This window comes from Somniosus microcephalus, unplaced genomic scaffold (genome assembly GCF_052327205.1).
Source record: "Somniosus microcephalus isolate GS21.2 unplaced genomic scaffold, FLI_Smic_1.0 unresolved_chr2, whole genome shotgun sequence".
NCBI classification, from domain to species: Eukaryota; Metazoa; Chordata; class Chondrichthyes; order Squaliformes; family Somniosidae; genus Somniosus; species Somniosus microcephalus.
Genome location: NW_028225180.1, coordinates 30,008,256 through 30,027,532, shown reverse-complemented (window position 1 = coordinate 30,027,532; position 19,277 = coordinate 30,008,256). Strand labels below are relative to the sequence as shown.

At 43.1% G+C, this 19,277-nt stretch overlaps 1 protein-coding gene across 1 annotated transcript; it reads right to left on the bottom strand.

Annotated features, from left to right (window-relative positions):
* Positions 1 to 4,302: 4,302 nt before the first annotated feature.
* On the bottom strand, positions 4,303 to 8,140 carry LOC147092401 (putative G protein-coupled receptor 139). Its single transcript, XM_085975723.1, has 2 exons — positions 8,031 to 8,140; positions 4,303 to 7,310 (listed from the first exon to the last, which is right to left on the bottom strand). Exons 1-2 carry the CDS (start codon positions 8,098 to 8,100, stop codon positions 6,406 to 6,408), a joined length of 975 nt encoding a protein of 324 aa, XP_085831849.1. The 5' UTR covers positions 8,101 to 8,140; the 3' UTR covers positions 4,303 to 6,405.
* Between the last annotated feature and the right edge of the window lie 11,137 nt (positions 8,141 to 19,277).

Genomic DNA, 19,277 nt, shown 5'->3' with positions numbered 1-19,277 from the left:
TAACTTCTTACCATAAACGTAAATTACAAAGATTGCAATGTGAGACTTTCACTCCACCTTTATTACAGACCTGCTCAATGTGTCACTTTGTTACTCTTCTCTTCTGTCTAATGGTGTGTATCTCAAACCTGGAAATTGTTAACCGGAGAAATTTACCTTCTGGCGCTGGTTATGCTGATCGGATTCATGTTCGTTTCGATGTTCCTTTCAAAGTGCTATTCAAGGTAAATGTTACTCTGACAGCAGAAGATGCAGTAGAACAAAAACAAAGGGAAAGCGATGTAAAGGGATTAGGCTAGAGAGACTGAAAGAGTCAGATATAGGGAAACAAGGAGTAACAGATGAAGGAAGCTAGGTAATGTCAGAAGGAGCCAAAGACATCTACAAACACACAGGCAGACGTAAGGGAACAAAGAGAGACAAGTGGAGCCAGAAACAGAGAGAGGGGGCTTAAAGAGAAATACAGGCGAAACTCAGGGACAGAGATATAACGAAGCACAGAGAGAGAGGTGAAAGGCAGAGACAGAAACAGAGATTGAGAAGTCCAAGAGAGCGACAAGGAAAAAGAAAGAGGGACAGAAAGAGAGAGTAAAGCAAAGATAGAGGGAAGAGAGAGACAGCGATATACAGCAAGAGAGAGAGAGATAGTTTGAAGGAGACTATGATCAGTAGAGGTGTAAGCATGTAATCAGGGAGGAAGACATCTGCAGGTGCAGTTTGCCAGATGTAAAATAATGCTAGATTGTGACAGAGGAGACGAGGAAACTGTTCACCCACACATGGTATTCTAGGCTGTGCTGAATATCAGCCTCCATTTTTCAGCACCAAAACGACCCTATTGAGCAAGGAGAAAAAGAAACTAGTAGCAAACCGTGACTATGTCCAATGTGTTGTGGTTGAGAAACAGGTGAATTTTCCCTGTGTTCCTGTCCTCTCTCTGATCCTAACTATCTACCAATAAACTTCTCTATATCGACATTTGCATTACATTTGCCTTTTACAGGCCCTGTATTTACCTTCTGTATTTGGATATTTGTTTCCCGACAATTATATCCACCAGGCATTCCAGTTTTGATGCAATTCATTCTTGAATTTCCTTTATTAACACGGGAATAATCCTTTATTTGTTGCAAGCAGAGCTCTATGAGATATACCTCCGTCAGTGTGTCTCTGAACAGGAAGTGAGCTAAAACTGACCAGCAGTAGGACTTTGGAAAGTGAGACAACGACATGATGCGATTTCTAACTCTGGGCTCCATGAGTGCACGGTTGTATAGTGTTTATGTTACTGGGCTAGTAATCCAGAGACCTGGACTAATGATCCCGAGACGTGAGTTGAAATCCCACCATAATACCTGAGGAAATTAACTTCAGTTAATTAAATAAAAGTCTGGAATAAAATAGTTAGTATCAGTAATGATTACCATGAAACTATCAGATTGTCGTAAAGCCCCACCTGGTTCAATAATGTCCTTTAGGGAAGGCAATCTGCTGACTTTAGCTGGTCTGCCTGATATGTGACTCCAGACCCACTGCAATGTCCTTGACTCTGAACGAGCCTCTGAAATGGAATAGAAAATCAATCATTTGAACCAAACTGCTATGAATAAGAATAAAAGCGGACAGAACTCCTGGCTTGTACCTCGTCACTGGCATACCCAGCCCAGTCGAACCAGCCAAATCCTCGCCATGCACATTGGGAACTTGTAACAAAATTGGGAGAGCTGTCCCACAGACTAGTCAAGCAACAGCATGACATAGTCATACTCACAGATTCATATCTTTCAGCCAATGTCCCAGACTCCTCCATCACCATCCCTGGATATGTCATGTCCCACCAGAGGTGGGGGCACAGTGGTACACAATCGGGATGGACTGGACCCGGGAGTCCTCAACATTGACTGGGAACCCCGTGAAGTTTCAAGTCAAGCATGGGCAAGGAACCCGCCTGCTGATTACCACCTACTGCCCTTACTCAGCTGATGAATCAGTACTCCTCCATGTTGAACACCACTTGGAAGACGCACTGAGAGTAGAAAAGGCACAGAATGTACGCTGGGTGGGGGTCTTCAATGTACATCACCAAGATAGCACCACTAGTGGCCGAGTCCCGTAGGGCATAGCTGCCAGTCTGGACTAGCAGCAGGTGGTAAGAGAACCAACACGAGGGAAAAACCTACCTGACCTCTTCCTGACCAATCCACCTGTCGCAGATGCAGCTGTCCTTGATAGCAGTGGTAGCAGTGACCAATGTAAAGTTATTATGGAGACAAAGTCCCGTCCTTACACTGAGTACACCCTCCACATCGTGTTGTGTGGCACAATCACCGTGATAAATGTAAAATTCAGAACAGATCTAGCAGTTCAAAACTGGGCATCCATGAGGCGCTGTGGGCCATGAGCAGCAGCATAATTGTATTTCACCACAATCTGTAACCTCATGGCTCGGCAAAACCCTCAATTTCCCAATACCTTCGAGCCAGGGTAGCAAAGTTGGTTCAATAAGGAGTGCAGAAGTGTATGCGAGGAGAAACACCAGGCGTACCTAAAATGGGTTGCCAAACTGGGGAAGCTGCAACACAGGCACATGCATGCACAGCAGTGGAAGCAGCATGCTATAATCAGAGCTAAGCGATCCCACAATCAAAAGGGGTACACAGTAACAGTGTAATTAGATAAAGGGGACAGGGTAATTTAGGGAATCAAAGTAACTATTTAATTAGACATAGAGGACAAGGTAACTTAGGGGAACACAGTAACTCTGTAATTAAAGATAGAGGAGAGGGTAATTTAGGGGAACACAGTAACTGTGTAATTAGTGATAGAGGACAGGGTAATTTAGTGCAACACACTATGTATAATGAGGCACAGGTGACAGGATAATATAGAGGAACACAGTAAATGTAATTAGAGATAGAGGACAGGGTAATTTAGGGGAAAACTAACTATGTAATTAGTGATAGAGGACAGGGTAATTTAGGGGAAAACTAACTATAAAATTAGCGATAGAGGACAGTGAAATTTAGGGGAAGACAGTAAATGTGTAATTAGAAATAGAGGACAGGGTAATTTAGTGGAACACAGTAACTGTCTAATTAGAGATAGAGGGCAGGGTAATTTAGGGGAACACAGTAACTGTGTAATTAGTGATAGATGGCAGATTAATTTGGGGACATGGAAAGCTATTCACCGTTTAATAACAAATAGAGATCACAGGAATGCCAGGAGCACACAACAACCCTTCAATGAGAATAGCAAAATAGAGCAGAGCTGGAAATCTGAAATAACAACAGAAAATGCTGGAAACACTCAGCAGTTCAGGCCGCATGGAGGAGAGACAATTAAAAGCAACGTTTCGGATCGAACCCTTCGTCAGAATTGGAAAAGTTTAGGGAAGAGTGATTTTTAAGTACTGGCTGTTTAATTAGAAACGAGGTCGAGAATCACAACCATATGGAATGGAATTTAACATGGTAATGCAATTGTGAACTGTGGTTTCAATTTTACTTTTTGATTTTGGATGATGTGATTGATTACATATCAACTTCTCACGATTGTAGCTGGGTGCAGATGCATCTCATCTGAGTCTGATGGAGTGAAAACCGCTGCATGAAGCCTTACTGGTGCCTTATGTACGATTGATCATCTGATTCCAGTTAAATGAGAATGTGACTGCTACACAGACGTACTCGAAACTCATAATCACTTTCGTAGAAGCAGGATGGTAGCCGGATTGGCAAAGCTTGGGCTCCACAGAGACTTGAAACCAAGTGGAGTTTTGCTTTTACAGAAGCTCGGGATCAAGTGGAACATTGAAGAGGGTTAAGAGGGCACTTAAACACAATTAAAAAATGAAGCTCATTCACAATGTACTGAAGCTATTGTCAGCGAAAGGTTTTCAATCAGCTTCTTGAAAATTGAAGTGAGGTGGCATAGGTGTTTTAGCACAAAGTATAAGCAATAGTAATTAATCATACAATTAAAGTTACTAACTACTAAGCTGCTGATTGTTGGTTGGGGATTCAAACGTGTTATAGATCTGAACTCAATTTCTTGGACCATTGCAAATGCTCAGTCCAAACTGTCACATTTCCACGGCCTCTTCGTATCAATCCTCACAATTTTGCATTATCGAATCATACATAAGTAAAAATACAACTCTATATAAGGGAAATTTAATGGTCTCATCTTTTTATCATAAATGATAGTTTTCTATATTAAAGAGCATGTTTTCCTTTGGGCTGACCCATATAATTACATTAGTTCATTTTATTAACAATAATTTCACTCTTGTTCCTTTAATTGCTATTCGACCAAGTTTAATTATAACTCTGTCTTTAATTCTGTGCTATTTGTACAAATGAACACGCCAAGGCTCCTTCGGCAGCACCTTCCAAATCCACGAACTTTTCCACCTAGAATGACAAGGGCATCAGGCTCAGGGGAACACCACCACCTCCAAGTTCCACTCCAAGTCACACACCATCCTGACTTGGAAGTATATCGACGTTCCTTCTTCATCGCTGGGTCAAAATCCTGGAACTCCCTACCTAACAGCACTGTAGGAATACCTTCACCACATGGACTGCAGTGGTTCAAGTCGGCGGCTCACCAGCACCTTCTCAAGGGCAATTAGGGATGGGCAATAAATGCTGGCCTTGCCAGCGCTCCCACATCCCATGAACGAATAAAAAATTACGATGACATTCCAGATGTTTTCCTTTACATAATTAACAGATTTCCAACACTGTTATCAAAGGAGTAAAGTTCTATGAAATATATGAATTAGTTTAAAATGATGTGGCTTTAATTACATTTCTTCTTACTGCATCCTGAATCTGATCATGCTGCAGGGTGAGCCCTCACTCATCAGCTCAGTACTATTTTAAATTAACTGCTTAAGAGGCAAAGGCTAAAGGTAAACATTAATACATTAAGATAAACCAATAGAGTATAACATTAGCAGACTTCAGGACAGTCTGATTATCCCTTCCAATACAGTGCCGTCCATCATAGGATTAGAGTATTTAATGTCAGCATTAAACTATATCTCATCAGCAACGTATATCTATCGTGGTCTATTCTTTTGTGCAGATCTCTACCCATTGGTTTTACACATTAAACTCTCCACAACCACAGTAACCTTTTCAAGTAGGGTTGTTTTCAGCATGATTGACCGTGTCTTGGACCTGTTCACCATAGCATCTTCATCATGAATACCGCATCATGAATAACGCAAGTTAATTGCTTCCTGCCGAACGCGTCACCTCTGCACACACAGCGATAATGCAATATCATACAGCGCAATACATCCGACACAAAACATTCCTGCCCTTTCTGTCAATCCGGGTGGGGGGAGGGGCGGATTCTGTAGGTGTTAGATTTCAAGATATTAACTACATTCTTCTAATTATTCAATTTAGGCAAGAACACAACCATGTCAAACGGAAAGCTATCAGTTAACCATCTTAACTAAAATTTCTTGACTTTCACGAGATTGTGCATTGATTCCAGACTTATATCTTTTGACGAGTTGTGCCAAGGTGACTTACGTTAAGAAGGGACGTGTGATAGCATAGATAGAATGAGAGACTTTGCATTAGTTCAGGATCAAGAACTAACTGCCATAGATAAAGGAATAAATGGAAGTGATTTAGAACTGCGAGTAGGATAATCCTCTTTAGATGGAGAGTTCTGAGGCTGTGGAATTCACAGAGGGTGAAATTACGTCCATTTCAAGTTTAAATTGTATATATCAATGAATAAAAATAGGTTGATGGGATGTTGAGATCAGGGGGTTTAAAGTGAATGGAACTATATTCTCGGGTGCAGTGTAAACGCGGACACAAACTCTTTGGCTAAAATGACCTGTTCCCCTGTTATCAATTCTACAACATTTCGGTGACCAGTTTGGGATGTAAGTAAATATCTGTGAACAAAGATGTCTAGTGTCACATTGACGAGTCAAGTTCCTACTGTCTCTATCATTAGACACTGATCAGGAGCCAGGGCCCCGTTCTATTGGTCCAGGAGACAATGGGGGCGGAGTCTGATGGGGAGACCAGCGCCTGCAACATTCACACCAAGATTACAGAATTACAGAAAACCACGATTGTATCACATAGTTTCTACATTAAAGAAACCTTTAACTATTGATTATACTGGAGCGTCTCATTCCAGTCCCTGCGGTGTAAGCAAGTTAACGCTGACGCCCACATGTTCTACTCCTGCTGAAGCTCAGTCATAACTGTTCTCTTTGGATCTTGAGCGGGTATCGATTATGTTTACCCGGGGAAAGCAGCAGACATCAAGGCATGAAGTGAAGTAACTGTTATCTAATGCCTTTTAATTTTCACTACAGCAAACCATAGTATTTGCTGTCTAGTTTGGACCAGAAACTATGTTTTATTTTTTCATTAATTTGCAAATAAATGTCCAAGGAGTTTTCATCAGCTGCTTCAGCTCTTCCCTGAATTTAGTTTGTGTAGCTGCATAAATGCACGTGTTTGTACAGGAACTCAAAAACATGAGCATATATCCGGTTTCAGCGGCAATGTAGGCAGGGGCTGCATAATCGCCTCTGTAATGCACGGTGCTTATCAAACTGGTAGTTACATAAGTAACGTTAGTTGTCAGCCACAGCAGTATAAAACTGCCCGATACAGAGAACAGTAAAATGATGGATTTCCTTCGGCTCTCCATCTCTGGATCGCTCTGATTCTCAATGCCGTGACTCCGGAGTGCCCTGCGGACTCGACTGGCCACTAAAATACGTCTGGCTGTCAAACAATTAAACAGTAATATCAAAGGAAAACTGAGCAAAGTAAAACAAATGGCACATAACCAGTAAAACACCACACCTACAGGCGATGAAAAAAACTCCGCTCTGAAGCGGCAACCCCAGTGAACATTGTTAATTATTCGCTCAGATTCAAATGCAAACCAATACAGGAGGCTTTGTAAACAGATCAGGACAGAGACCATTGTTATAACCGCGGCCGCAGTTCTCACTGTGCAATACTTGGATTTAAACTTCTTACAACATATAGCTACAAATCGGTCAAATGTGAACGAGACTGTAAACCACACCGACAAATACAGGGCGACACATTGCAGGCATATAATGAACTTACAGACGGCAGTTAATGACAGGAATGTATGTGGAAAGTAATAACGTAAAATGCGGTTCAATAATATATTGACGATCATGACCAGTAGATCTGCTGTTGCCATGGCCACCATGTAGACAGAGATACATTTGGAAAGGCCGCAGTTTCCTCTGGAGAGAATCACGATTGTCAGTAGGTTCGCTGTAGGAAGGAGCAACAAGAGGTCAGTAACGGGGTCATTCAGATAAATCTCACAGATGTGTCCCTATTTAGCGTTAAGTGCATGGATTTTTTCATTAATATAGGTGAAGACACTTTATTTAAAGGAACGAAATCATTGAACATTCAATATCGAGGACTGAAAACCCGCCTTCTGTCCAGCAAACTTCAGTCAAGTATTAAATATAATTACATGGCAATTAATGGAAATATATAATTCAAGTAAAATATTCAACTCCGATAAAAAAAACATTCAAATTATACTCAGACGCTGCCGAGAGGAGGGGAGCACCTTCCTGAACGGAAATTATTTCGGAAAATACCTTTCAATTCCCCTGTTGGGTGGAGGTTTCTGCAGTCCGAGGAATTATCAACTTAATGCAGACAGGGAACAACGGCACAAAAGACGTGATTACGATGGGCACTGAGCAGCACATTCTTTAATGAGCTATGTGCTGTTGGAGGGGCCGGGGAATCTGCCTCGCCCTCCCTCAGTATAGGGAGGAACATTGAGCGCCCGGTGCCCGTGATCCAGCGACCGGAAAAGCGCCTCAGTGGTCGTGCGGACGACTGGGATTGCCGCTGATTTTCAGAGACTGATCCCGGTGAATAAATGACTCTGCAGTGTGGACATTCTCGGAATCTGTTACATTAACACTGAGATAGTCAACAGGTATTAGGCAACAGGATACATTGACTCACCGGGAATGCCAAATGCTGCGAGGACATGGTAGTAAATGTCCCGTATCTGTACAATTATTGGCCGTACCATTGTTTTAAAGATTTGTGTGAATTCTGAGCTGCTTTACGGTTCCGGCTGGAGTGTTTCTGAGATCCGTAAATGCTCCCGCTTTATAGATCAATCGGTGCCCCGGTGAGACAATCCGGTTACACAATAATTGGCTTTAGTTACAGTCACTGAACAAACAAGGAGCGATTTCCAACTTCAGTGCACCCGGGCCGCCAATGGGGAAATTGAACAGCTCAGTCCATGAAACTCCGTCCATTAACACCAATTAACAGAAAGTAATCCCAGAGGGACTGCACTCTGCGCGTGTTCAGTAAACCCTGAAGGACAAAGCAAATATTCCCCCGACACTGCGTTGATTTCTTGGAGCCTCATCTTAATTTGGTGAAATCGTCACTCATCCATTGCCTAATTAAAATATGTTTTTTACTGCAATGATGAATGATGTTGAATCGGCTCTAACATTACTGATGGTGCCGCTACTCCAACATTAATGTTGATGATTCTAATCTATCATTATAGGTGCTGAACCTACTCTAACATTACTGGTGATGACCCTAATCTAACATTAATTGTGCTGGCCCTACTCTAACTTTAGTGGTGGTGACTCTTCTCTATCATTACTGGTGGTGCCTGTACACTAACATGACTGGGGGAGACCCTACTCAAACATTACTTGCGATGACTACTTTAACATGACTAGGGGTGACCCTACTCTAACATTAATGGCTATGCCCCTACTGTTACATTCCTGCTGGTGACTACATGATTATATTACTGGTGCTTACATGGCTCTAATATTACTGTAGGTGACCCTAATAACAATTATTCCTGGTGATCCGATTCTAATATTGCTGTAGTGACTCTTCTCAAATGTTACTGCTGGTAACAATAATCTAAGCTAATGGGTGGTGACTCATCTCTACCATTACTGCTTCTGACATTTTTTTATTTGCTCACGGGATGTTGGTGTGCTAAGTCAAGGCCAAACGTTATTGCCCATCCCCAGTTGCCCTTGAGAATTTGGTGGTGAGCCGCCTTCTCAAACTGCTGCTGTCCATTTGTTGAAAGTCCTCCCACAGAGCTGTTAGGGAGGGATTTCCAGGATCTTCACCGAACGACGACGAAGAAATGGTGATATAATTCCAAGTCTGGATGGTGTGTAACTTGGAAGTGAACTGGCAGGTGGTGGTTTTCACAATGCGCCTGCTGTCCTTGTCCTTCCAGGCAACATAGTTTGCATGTTTGGGAGGGGCTGTCGAAGAAACTTTGCGAGTTGCTGCAGTACATGGTACATACTGCAGTCACAGTGCATCGGTGGTGGACGGAGTGAATGGGTAAAGTGGTAAATCGGTGCCAATCAAGGGAGCTGCTTTGTCCTGGATGGTGTTGAGCTTCTTGAGTGTTGTTGGAGCTGCATTCATCAAGGCAAGTGGCGAGCATTCCATCACACTCCTGCCTTGTAAATGGGAGAAAGAATTTGGGGAGTCAGGAGGTCGGATACTCACCGCAGAATACCCGATCTCTGACCTGTTCTTGCACACACATTAATTATTTGGCTCCTCCTGTTAATTTTCTGGTCATTGGTGTCTCCTACAATGTTTGTGGTGGGAGTTTCGACAATGGTAATACCGTTGACTTTCAAGGGGAGGTGTTTACACTCACTCTTTTTGGATTATTTCATTTCCTGGCATATGTCTGTCAGCAATATTTCTTGCCATTTTTCAGCCATAGCCTGCAAGTTGTCCTGCTCGCGCTGCATTTGGGCTTCATTATCCCAAGAACTATGAGTAGAACGGAACACTCTGTAATCAGCAGCGAACATCTGGACTCCTCTGTTCTTATGATGGCCAGAAGTTCAATCATAATCATAATCATAATCAACTTTATTTTCATTGTTAGTGCACAAGTGCTGTACAATGAAATGTAGGCTTGCGGCTCCCGAGAGTGTACATTTAGATTAAGACCTTTAAACATTCAACATTCATTTGGCTTGTAATACATTAACATAAACATAACCATAATAAAGTGCATTGGCAGATGTGCAGGCTTTAGAGTTTATTTGTGGAGTTCAGTAGGATGACAGCCCTGGGAAAGAAGCTGTTCCTAAACCTGGTCGTTTGGGTGCGAATGCATCTGTAGCGTCTCCCAGATGGCAGGAGGGTGACCAGACTGTGGCTGGGGTGGGTAGGGTCTTTGATGATGGTCCGTGACCTCTGTAAACAGCGTTTCTGGTATATGTGCTGGTGAAGTGGCTGATGAAGCTGTTGCAGATGGTTGTGTCTCGAACACTGCCCTGAGGAAATACTTCAGCGATGTTCTGTGGCTGATATGACTGACCTGCAACAATCTTCCTTTTTGCTAGGTATGACTCCAGCCAGAGAATTCTTTTCCCCCTGAAACCCATTTACATCAATTTTACCAGGGCTGCTGGATGTCACACTCGGTCAAATACTGTTTGATGTCTGGGTCAATCATCGTTACCTCACCTCTGGAATTCTGATCCTTTGTCCATGTTTGGAATAAGCCGTAATGAGATCTGGAGCCATGTGAACGTGGCAGAACCCAAACTGAGCATCCGTGATCAGGTTATTGATCATTAAGGGATACTTGATAGCAATGACGACGACACCTTCCATCACTTTGCTGATAATTGAGTGGAAGGTGATGAGGCGGTAATTGGCCGAATTTGATTTGTCCTGCTTATTGTGGACAGGTCATTCCGGGGTAATTTTTCATTATGTCGGTAGATGCCAATGTTGTAGTTGTACTGAAAGAGCTTTGCTAGAAGTGCAGATGGATCTGGAGCACAAATCTGCAGCACCACAGCCCGGAGGCTGTTGGGCCACAGCCTTTGCGGTATCGAGTGCGCTCAGTCGTTTCTTGATGTCACGTGGAGTGAATCGAATTGGCTGAAACTTACATTGGCCCAGAAATTCGGGTCGGGGGCTCCGGCGGGTGCAAGCCCCCACCTGCACTTACCTTGCACGCTGGCCATTGAGCTGTGGGCCCGCATGGAATTCCGATCTGGGGCCTGGTCCAGCTGCCGGTGCACAGTGCTTGCGTATCTCAGGGGCGCAGTTACTTCAATGCGTCCCCTGGGATCACATGAGCCATGGAGAGCCAATCGGAGCAGGGAATGCTCCATTCATAAGAGTGACAGGAAGAGCTGTCAAAACTTATAATAACTATGGCCCCAAAATAGCACTAAATCTTCAAATAAATTTTTTAAAAATCACATTTTTTAACTAAACTAAAACTTACATGAAATAACTATTTTAAACAATAATTTAAATTTTAGAAAAAAATAATTTTATTTTCTAACGGGGCTAAAAATAAACTTACCTTGCTTTAAAGTATTTAAAAAAAATAAACCTGTGGAAAAAAAGTTTTAATTTTAATTAGTTCACCACTTACCTTGTAATAAGCAGGCCTTACGCCTACTTTTTACATGTCTAACTTCTGGAGACTAACCCTCCAGGAAAAATCTGCAAAAAAATCGTAAGTTTGATGCGCATGCACAGCCTCTCCTGTGCACGCGTTCGACCTCTGAACCCCTTTGTTCAGGGGAATGGAAGTGCCGGTTCCCCGCGCATGCGCAGTGCATGCAGGAAACCAGCACTTCCATTGGGCTTACGGGTGAGTACCCCGTGCGTACTCACCCATGGAGATACGAATTTCTGGGCCATTCTGAAGGTGGCGATCCCAGGAGCAGGCCGAGATGGTTCATCCACTCGGCAATACTGGCTGAAGAAGTTTGCAACGGCCCTGGCTTGATGGTAACAGCACAATGAGGGATATGCCGTGCCATGAGTTTACAGATTCAGGTGAAATACAATGCTTCTGTTGCTGATGGCCACGTGCCTCACCGAGCCCAGCTTGGAGCTGCTTGATCTTATCTGATTCTATCCCATTTAGCATGCGATTCCATCTACACAACGACTGTGCGCTAGTCACTGCGATCAGTGCTGTAATGGCAGATGCAGCTGCAACAGGTAGATGGTGAGGACGAGTTCAAGTCGTTTTTACTCTCGTGATTGTTCTCTCACCACCTGCCAAAAGCCCAGTCCGGCAGCTAATGTCCAAGGCTCCTCTATCACCATCCGTGGGTATGTTCTGTCCCACCAGCAGGAGAAACCTCCAAGATGTGCCAACAGCGTGGTATACAGCCGTGAATGTGCGGCACTGGGAATACTCTACATTGACTTCGGCCCTCATGAAGTCGCATGCCATCAGGCCAAATTGGGCAAGCAAACCTCATGCTGATTACCACCTACCAGCCGCCGTCAGTGATGAAGACGTGCTGCCTCAGTAGCACCACTACTGACCGAATTGGCCGACTCCAGAAGGACATAGCTGCCAGACTGAGCTTGGGGCAGGTGGTGAGAGACACAACAGGAGAGATAACTTACTTGACCTCGTCCACAACAATCTACTTGTCGCAGATGCATCTGTCCATGGCAGTAGATTTAGGAGAGACCACCGCATAGTTCTTGTCGAGAAGAAGTGCCGTCTATACGCTGCGAACAACCTCCAATGTGTTGTGTGGCACTACCACCTTGCTAAGTGATTCAGAACAAAATTAGCAGCTCAAAACGTAGCTTCTACTAGACGCTGTGGGCCATCAGCAGCAACAAAATTGGATAACACCACAATCTGTAAAGCCATGGTGCAAGGTTATCTTGCATTAATTGGATTTTAGAATATTGATTTAATATCTTATAGTAATAAATATCTATAATCATAGAAACACAGAATAGTTACAGCACAGAAGGAAGCCATTCGGCCGGTCGAGCCCGTGCTTGCTCTGTGCAGGTGCACTTGAGCTAGTCCCACTCCCCCGCCCTTTCTTCGTAGCCCTGCATTTTTTTCTTCAGGTATTTATCCAATTCCCTTTTGAAAGCCCCGATGGAGTCTGCTGCCACCAGCCTTTCAGGCAATGCATTCCATCGCCTAAACACTCGCTGCATAAAAAAATATTTCTCATGTCGCTTTTGGTTCTTTTCCCAATCACCTTAAATCTGTGTCTTCAGGTTCATCGACCCTTTCGCCAATGGGAACAGTTTCTCTCTATCTACTCCATCTAAACCCATCATGATTTTGAATATATCTGTCAAATTTCCTTTCAACCTTCTCTGCTCTAAAGGGAATAACCCCAGTGCTTCTAGTCTATCCACATAACTGAAGTCCCTCGTCCCTGGAATAATTCTCGAAATTATTTTCTGCAATGTCTCTAAGGCCGTCACATTCTTGCTAAAGTGTGGCAGCCAGAATTGGACTCAATACTCCAGTTCATAGTGAACCAGAGTTTTATAAAGCTTCATTATAACTTCTTTGCTTTTGTAATCTATGCCTCTATTTATGAAGCCCAGGATTACGAATGTTTCTTTAATGGCTTTCTCAAACTGCCCTGCCTCCTTCAACTATTTGAGCACCTATACCTTCAGGTCTTGCTATTCATGCACCCACTTTAGAATTATACACTTTAGTTTATATTGCCTCTTCTCGTTCTTCCTAACAATATGTAACACTTCACACTTTTCTGCATTAAATTTCATCTGCCACGTGTCTGCCCATTTCCCCAGCCTGTCTATGTCTTCTTCAAGTCTATCGCTATCCTCCCCACTGTTCACTATACTTGCAAGTTTTGTGTCATCTGCAAATTTTCAAATTGTTCCCTGTATACCCAAGTCCAAGTCATTAATATATATCAAGAGAAGCAATGGTCCTTGTACAGACCTCTGGGGAACACCACTGTATAACTGCCTCCTGTCCAATCATCTGTAATGAGTATATAATCGTGTGTATGAATTAAATGTAGAAATGTGTTATCATTATTTTTATGTAATGGTAACCTGAATTATATATATGTAATCATTTTGCATATAATTTGAATTATATACTTATGCTGTAAGCTTATGTGTGAGAAAGGGAATTGCTATAGCCGAATAGGGAGGTTGTGGGTGAAAGGTGGATATTAGCCACAGTAAGGATGATACATAGAGTGCAGCTAGCCTGAGAAGCAAGGTCAGGTGTAGCTGCCACTGTAATGGAATGTTACAACATCTCCAGTGAAACTAAAACCTAAGCCTTTCACAGAAACAGCTAGGACGCTACATCTCTGCAAACTGGAGACATGTGCAATTGTATTGCCATAATTACCCCAAATATGTATCTTGTTGGTCAAAAACAGTTGGTAAAATATTCTCTTACGTCTAGAACCTGCATAAGCCAAGTAGGTGCGGACCTGGCATCTCTGTGATTTGATTTGTGGCCTTTTGGATGGCAGCCAGCGATTGTACAGTAAGAGTCCAAAAGGTTTTGAATGCGAGTAAGTGTATAACAAGGGGGCCTTAACAGACACAAAGGCCCAGAAATTTGGGTCGGAGGCTTCCCGCGGGTACAAACCTCTGACCTGCACTTACTTTGCGCACTGGCCATTGTGCTGTGGGCCCACATGGTATTCCAATCCTGGGCCTGCTCCAACTGCCGGTGTGCAGTGCTTGCGTAGCCCAGGGGCACAGTTAGTTTGAAGCCTCCCCTGGGATCACATGGGCCATGGAGAGTCAAAGGAAGAGCTGTCAAACCTATAAATGCTATAAGCCCCAAAACCTCACTAAAACTTCAATCAAATTTTAAAAAATCACATTTTTAAAATAACTATAAATGAAATATCTATTTTAAACAATAATTTACAATTTTGAAAACTCGAATCAGTGGATCAAGGTTCCCTCTGCGATCTTATAATGACCTGGCATATCCATCACTCTGCCATTACCATCAAGCCAGGGGAACATCCCTGGCTCAATGAAGCATATAGCGGAGAATGCCAGGAGCAGCAACCGATGTACCTGAAATTGTGGTGCCAATGTGGTGAAGCTAAAACACAGGACTGCATGCATGCTAAATAACGGTGCAACATGCTAATGACTGAGCTAAGTGACCCAACAACCAATGGATCAGATCAAAGCTCTGCAGTCCTGCCACATCCAGTCATAAATGGTTGTGGACTATTAATCAACTAACCAGAGGAGAAGGATCAATGAACATCCCCCTCCTCAATGTTGGCAGACCCAAGCAAGGACGTATAAAATTGCAGAAAGACTGATTTAATATTATACTTCAATCGGTTTGTAATAGAAACATAGAAACAGAAAAGATAAGAGCAGGAGTAGGCCATTCGGCCCCTCGAGCCTGTTCTGCCATTTAATGAGATCATGGCTGATCATCCAAATTCAGTACCATGTCCCTGTTTTCTCCCCTTATCCCTTGATCCCTTTAGCCTTAAGAAATATAGCTAACTCGTTCTTGAATATAGTTAATGAATTGGCCTCAACTGCCTTGTGTGGTAGAGAATTCCATACGTTCACCACTCTATGGGTGAAGAAATTCCTACTCATCTCAGGCCTAAATGGCATACCCCTTATCATTAGACTCGGACCCCTGGTGCTGGACTCCCCCGCCATCGAGAACATCCTTCCTGCATCTAGTGTGTCTAGTCCTGTTAGAATTTTATAAGTTTCAAAGAGATCCTCTCTGATTCTTCTAAACTCTAGTGAATACATGCCTAATCGACCCAATCTCTCCTCATACGTCATTCCTGCCATCCCATATATCAGTCTGGTGAATCTTCGCTGCACTCTCTCCATTGCAAGAACATTCTTCCTTAGATAGGGCGAACAAAACTGCACACAATACTCAAGGTGTGGTCTCACCAAGGCCCTGCACAACTGCAGCAAGACATCCTTGCTCCTGTACTCGAATCCTCTCGCTATGAAGGCCAACATACCATATGCCTTCTTAACCGCAAGCTGCACCTTCATGCTTACTTTCAGCGACTGGTGTACAAGGACACTCAGGCCTTGTTGCACTTCCCCTTTTCCCAATCAATTGCCATTCAGATAATAATCTGCCTTCCTCTTTCTGCCACCGAAGTGGGAAACCTCGCATTTATCCACATTATACTGCATTTGCCATGCATCTGCCCAATCACCTAACCTGTCCAAATAATACGGGAGTTTCTCTACATCTACCTCACAGCACACACGACCAACCAGCTCTGTGTCGTCTGCAAACTTGGAGAGATTACAACTAGTTCCCTCGGCTAGATTATTTATATATATTGTGAATAGCTGGGGTGCTAGCACCAATCCCTGCAGTACACCACTAGTCACTGCCTGCCACTCGGAAAAAGACCCATTAATTCCAACTCTTTGCTTCCTGTCTGCCAACCAGTTCTCTATCAAAGACTGTACCTTACCCCCAATCCCGTGTGCTTTAACTTTGCTTGCTAATCTCTTATGTGGGACCTTATCGAAAGCCTTCTGAAGGTTAAATACACCACATCTACTCGTTCTCCCTTATATGTTCTACCAGTTACAGCTTCAAAAATTTCCAGTAGATCAGTCAAGCATGATTTATCTTTTGTAAATCCATGTTGACTTTGTCCGATCCTGTCACTGTTTTCCAAGTGCTCTGTTTTTACATCTTTTATAATGGACTCTAGCATTTTCCCCACTACCGATGTCAGACTTACCAGTCCATTATTTCCCGTTTTCTCTCTACCAACTTTTTTAAATAGTGGGGTTACATTAGCTCTCCTCCAATCCATGGGAACTCTTAAAGAGTCTATAGAATTTTGTAAGATGACCAGCAATGCATCTACTATTTCTAAGGTATTCTTAAGTACCCTAGCATGTAGATTATCAGACCCTGGAGATTTATCAGCCTTCAATCCCGTCAATTTCCCTAACACCACTTCCCTACAAATACTGATTTCATTCAATTCCTCCCGCTGATTAGATCCTATGTTCCCTGAGATCACTGGGAGGTTAACATAAGAACATAAGAACATAAGAAGTAGGAGAATGAGTAGGCCATACAGCCCCTCAGGCCTGCTCCACCATTCAATAGGATCATGGCTGATCTGAACCTAGACTCACGGCCACTTCCCTGCCCGCTCCCCGTAACCCCTAATTCCCTTTTCAGCTAGGAAATTTTCTATCTCCGTTTTAAATTTATTTAATGTCGCAGCTTCCACAGCTCTCTGAGGAAGCAAATTCCATAGACTTAATACCCTCTGAGTGAAGAAGTTTCTCCTCATCTCAGTTTTGAAAGGGCAGCACCTTATACTAAGATTATGCCCCCTAGTTCTAGTCTCACCCATTGTGTCCTCCTTTGTGAAGACAGTATCAAAGTATGTATTTAATTGGTCTGCCTTTTCTTCGTTCCCCTTTATAAATTCCTCTGATCCTGACTGCAAGGGGCCTACGCTTGACTTCACCCATCTTTTTCTCGTCACATATCGATAGAAGCTTTTACAGTCAGTTTTTATGTTCCCAGCTAGCTTGCTCTCGTAATCTATTTTACCCCTCTTAATTAATCCCTTTGTCCTCCTTTGCTGAATCCTTAACTGCTGCCAACCTCAGATTTGCTGCTTTCTCTGGCCAAATTATATGTCCTCTCCTTGGATCTTATGCTATCCCTAATTTATCTTGTCACCACGGTTGAGTCTCGTTTTTTGTGTTATTTTAATGACAAACAGTGATGAACAAATTTGGGAGTTCATCCATGCGATCTTTAAATGTTTGCCATTGCCTATACACCGTCAGCCCTTTAAGTAACTTCCCCAATCCATCCTAGCCAACTCGCATCTCATAACCTCATAGTCTCATTTAATTAAATTCAGGAGCCTAGTTTTTGAGTCAACTGCTTCACTCTCCATTTTAATGATGAATTCTATCATATTATGATCGCTCCTCCCCAAGGGGCCTCGCACAATAATATTGTTAATTAATCCTTTCTCATTGCATAATACCCAGTCTAAGATGGCCTGATCTCTAGTTGGTTCCTCGACCTATTGGTTCAGGAAACCATCTCGAATACACTCTACGAATTCCTCCTCCACAGTATTGTTATTAATTTGGTTAGCTCAATCTATATGTAGATTAAAGTCAACCATGACAACTGCACTGCCCTTATTGCACGCTTCTCTAATTTCCTGTAAAATGCCATCCCCAAACTCAGCATTACTGTTTGGGGGTCTGTATACAACTCCCACTAACGGTTTCTTCCCCTTGGTATTTCTAAGCTCTTCCCATACTGTTTCCATATCATCAGAGCTAATATCCTTCCTTACTATTGCTGATCTCCTCTTTAACCAGCAATGCTACTCCACCTCCTTTTCCTTTTTTCCTCTCCTTCCTGAATATTGTATACACCTGGATGTTCAATCCCAGTCTTGGTCACCCTGGACCCAAGTCTCCATAATCCTAATGATATCATATCTGTTCACATCTATTTGCAAAGCTAATTCATCCAACTTATTATGAATGCTCCTCGAATTAAGACTCAAAGATCCCAGGCTTGATTTTTAATCACTCTTAGTCCTTTTAGAATTATTCTTTAATGTGGCCCTGTTTGATTTACACACTTGATTTCTCTGCCGTCCACTTTTGCTTTTCTCCTTCCTGTCTTTTGTTTCTATCCATTGCTTACCTTTCCCCTGTCGCCCTGCACATGCTCCCAACCCCCTGCCATTTTAGTATAAACCCTCCCCAACAGCACTAGGAAACACTGCCCCTAGGACATTGGTTCCGGTCCCACCCAGGTGCAAACCGTCCACTTTGTACTTGTCCCACCTCCCCCAGAACTGGTTCCATTGTCCCATGAATTTGAATCCCTCCCCCTTGCACCACTCCTCTAGCCAAGTATTCATCTGAAATTTCCTTCTATTTCTACACTGACTAGCAATCCTGAGAGCACAACATTTGAGTGCTTATTTATTAATTTACCTCCTAACTCCCTATATTCAGCTTTTAGGACCTCATCCTGTATTTTACCTATATCGTTGGTACATATCTGCACTACGGTAACTGTTTGTTCACCCTCCACCTCCAGTATATCCTGCAGCCGCTCCGAGACATCCTTGACCCTTGCACCAGGGAGGCAACATACCATTCTGGAGTCGCATTTGTGGCCGCAGAAACACCTATCTATTTTCCTTACATTAGCATACCCTATCAGTATAGCTCTCCCACACATTTTCCTCCCCTCCTGTGCAGCATGACTACCTATGCTGCCAGGAAGTTGGCTGCTGCTGCCTTCTCCCGATAACCCAACCCCCTCAACAATATCCAAAGTGGTATATCTGTTTGAAAGGGGATGGCCACAGGGGGCCACGGCACTACTCTGCCTGGTTG

Excerpts from the sequence above, each read along its gene's own strand:
- LOC147092401 (XM_085975723.1), bottom strand. The coding sequence starts at position 8,100 with ATGGTACGGCCAATAATTGTACAGATACGGGACATTTACTACCATGTC. Across the intron at positions 7,311-8,030 it reads CGCAGCATTTGGCATTCCCG|CGAACCTACTGACAATCGTG; the intron begins GTGAGTCAATGT and ends TCCTTCCTACAG.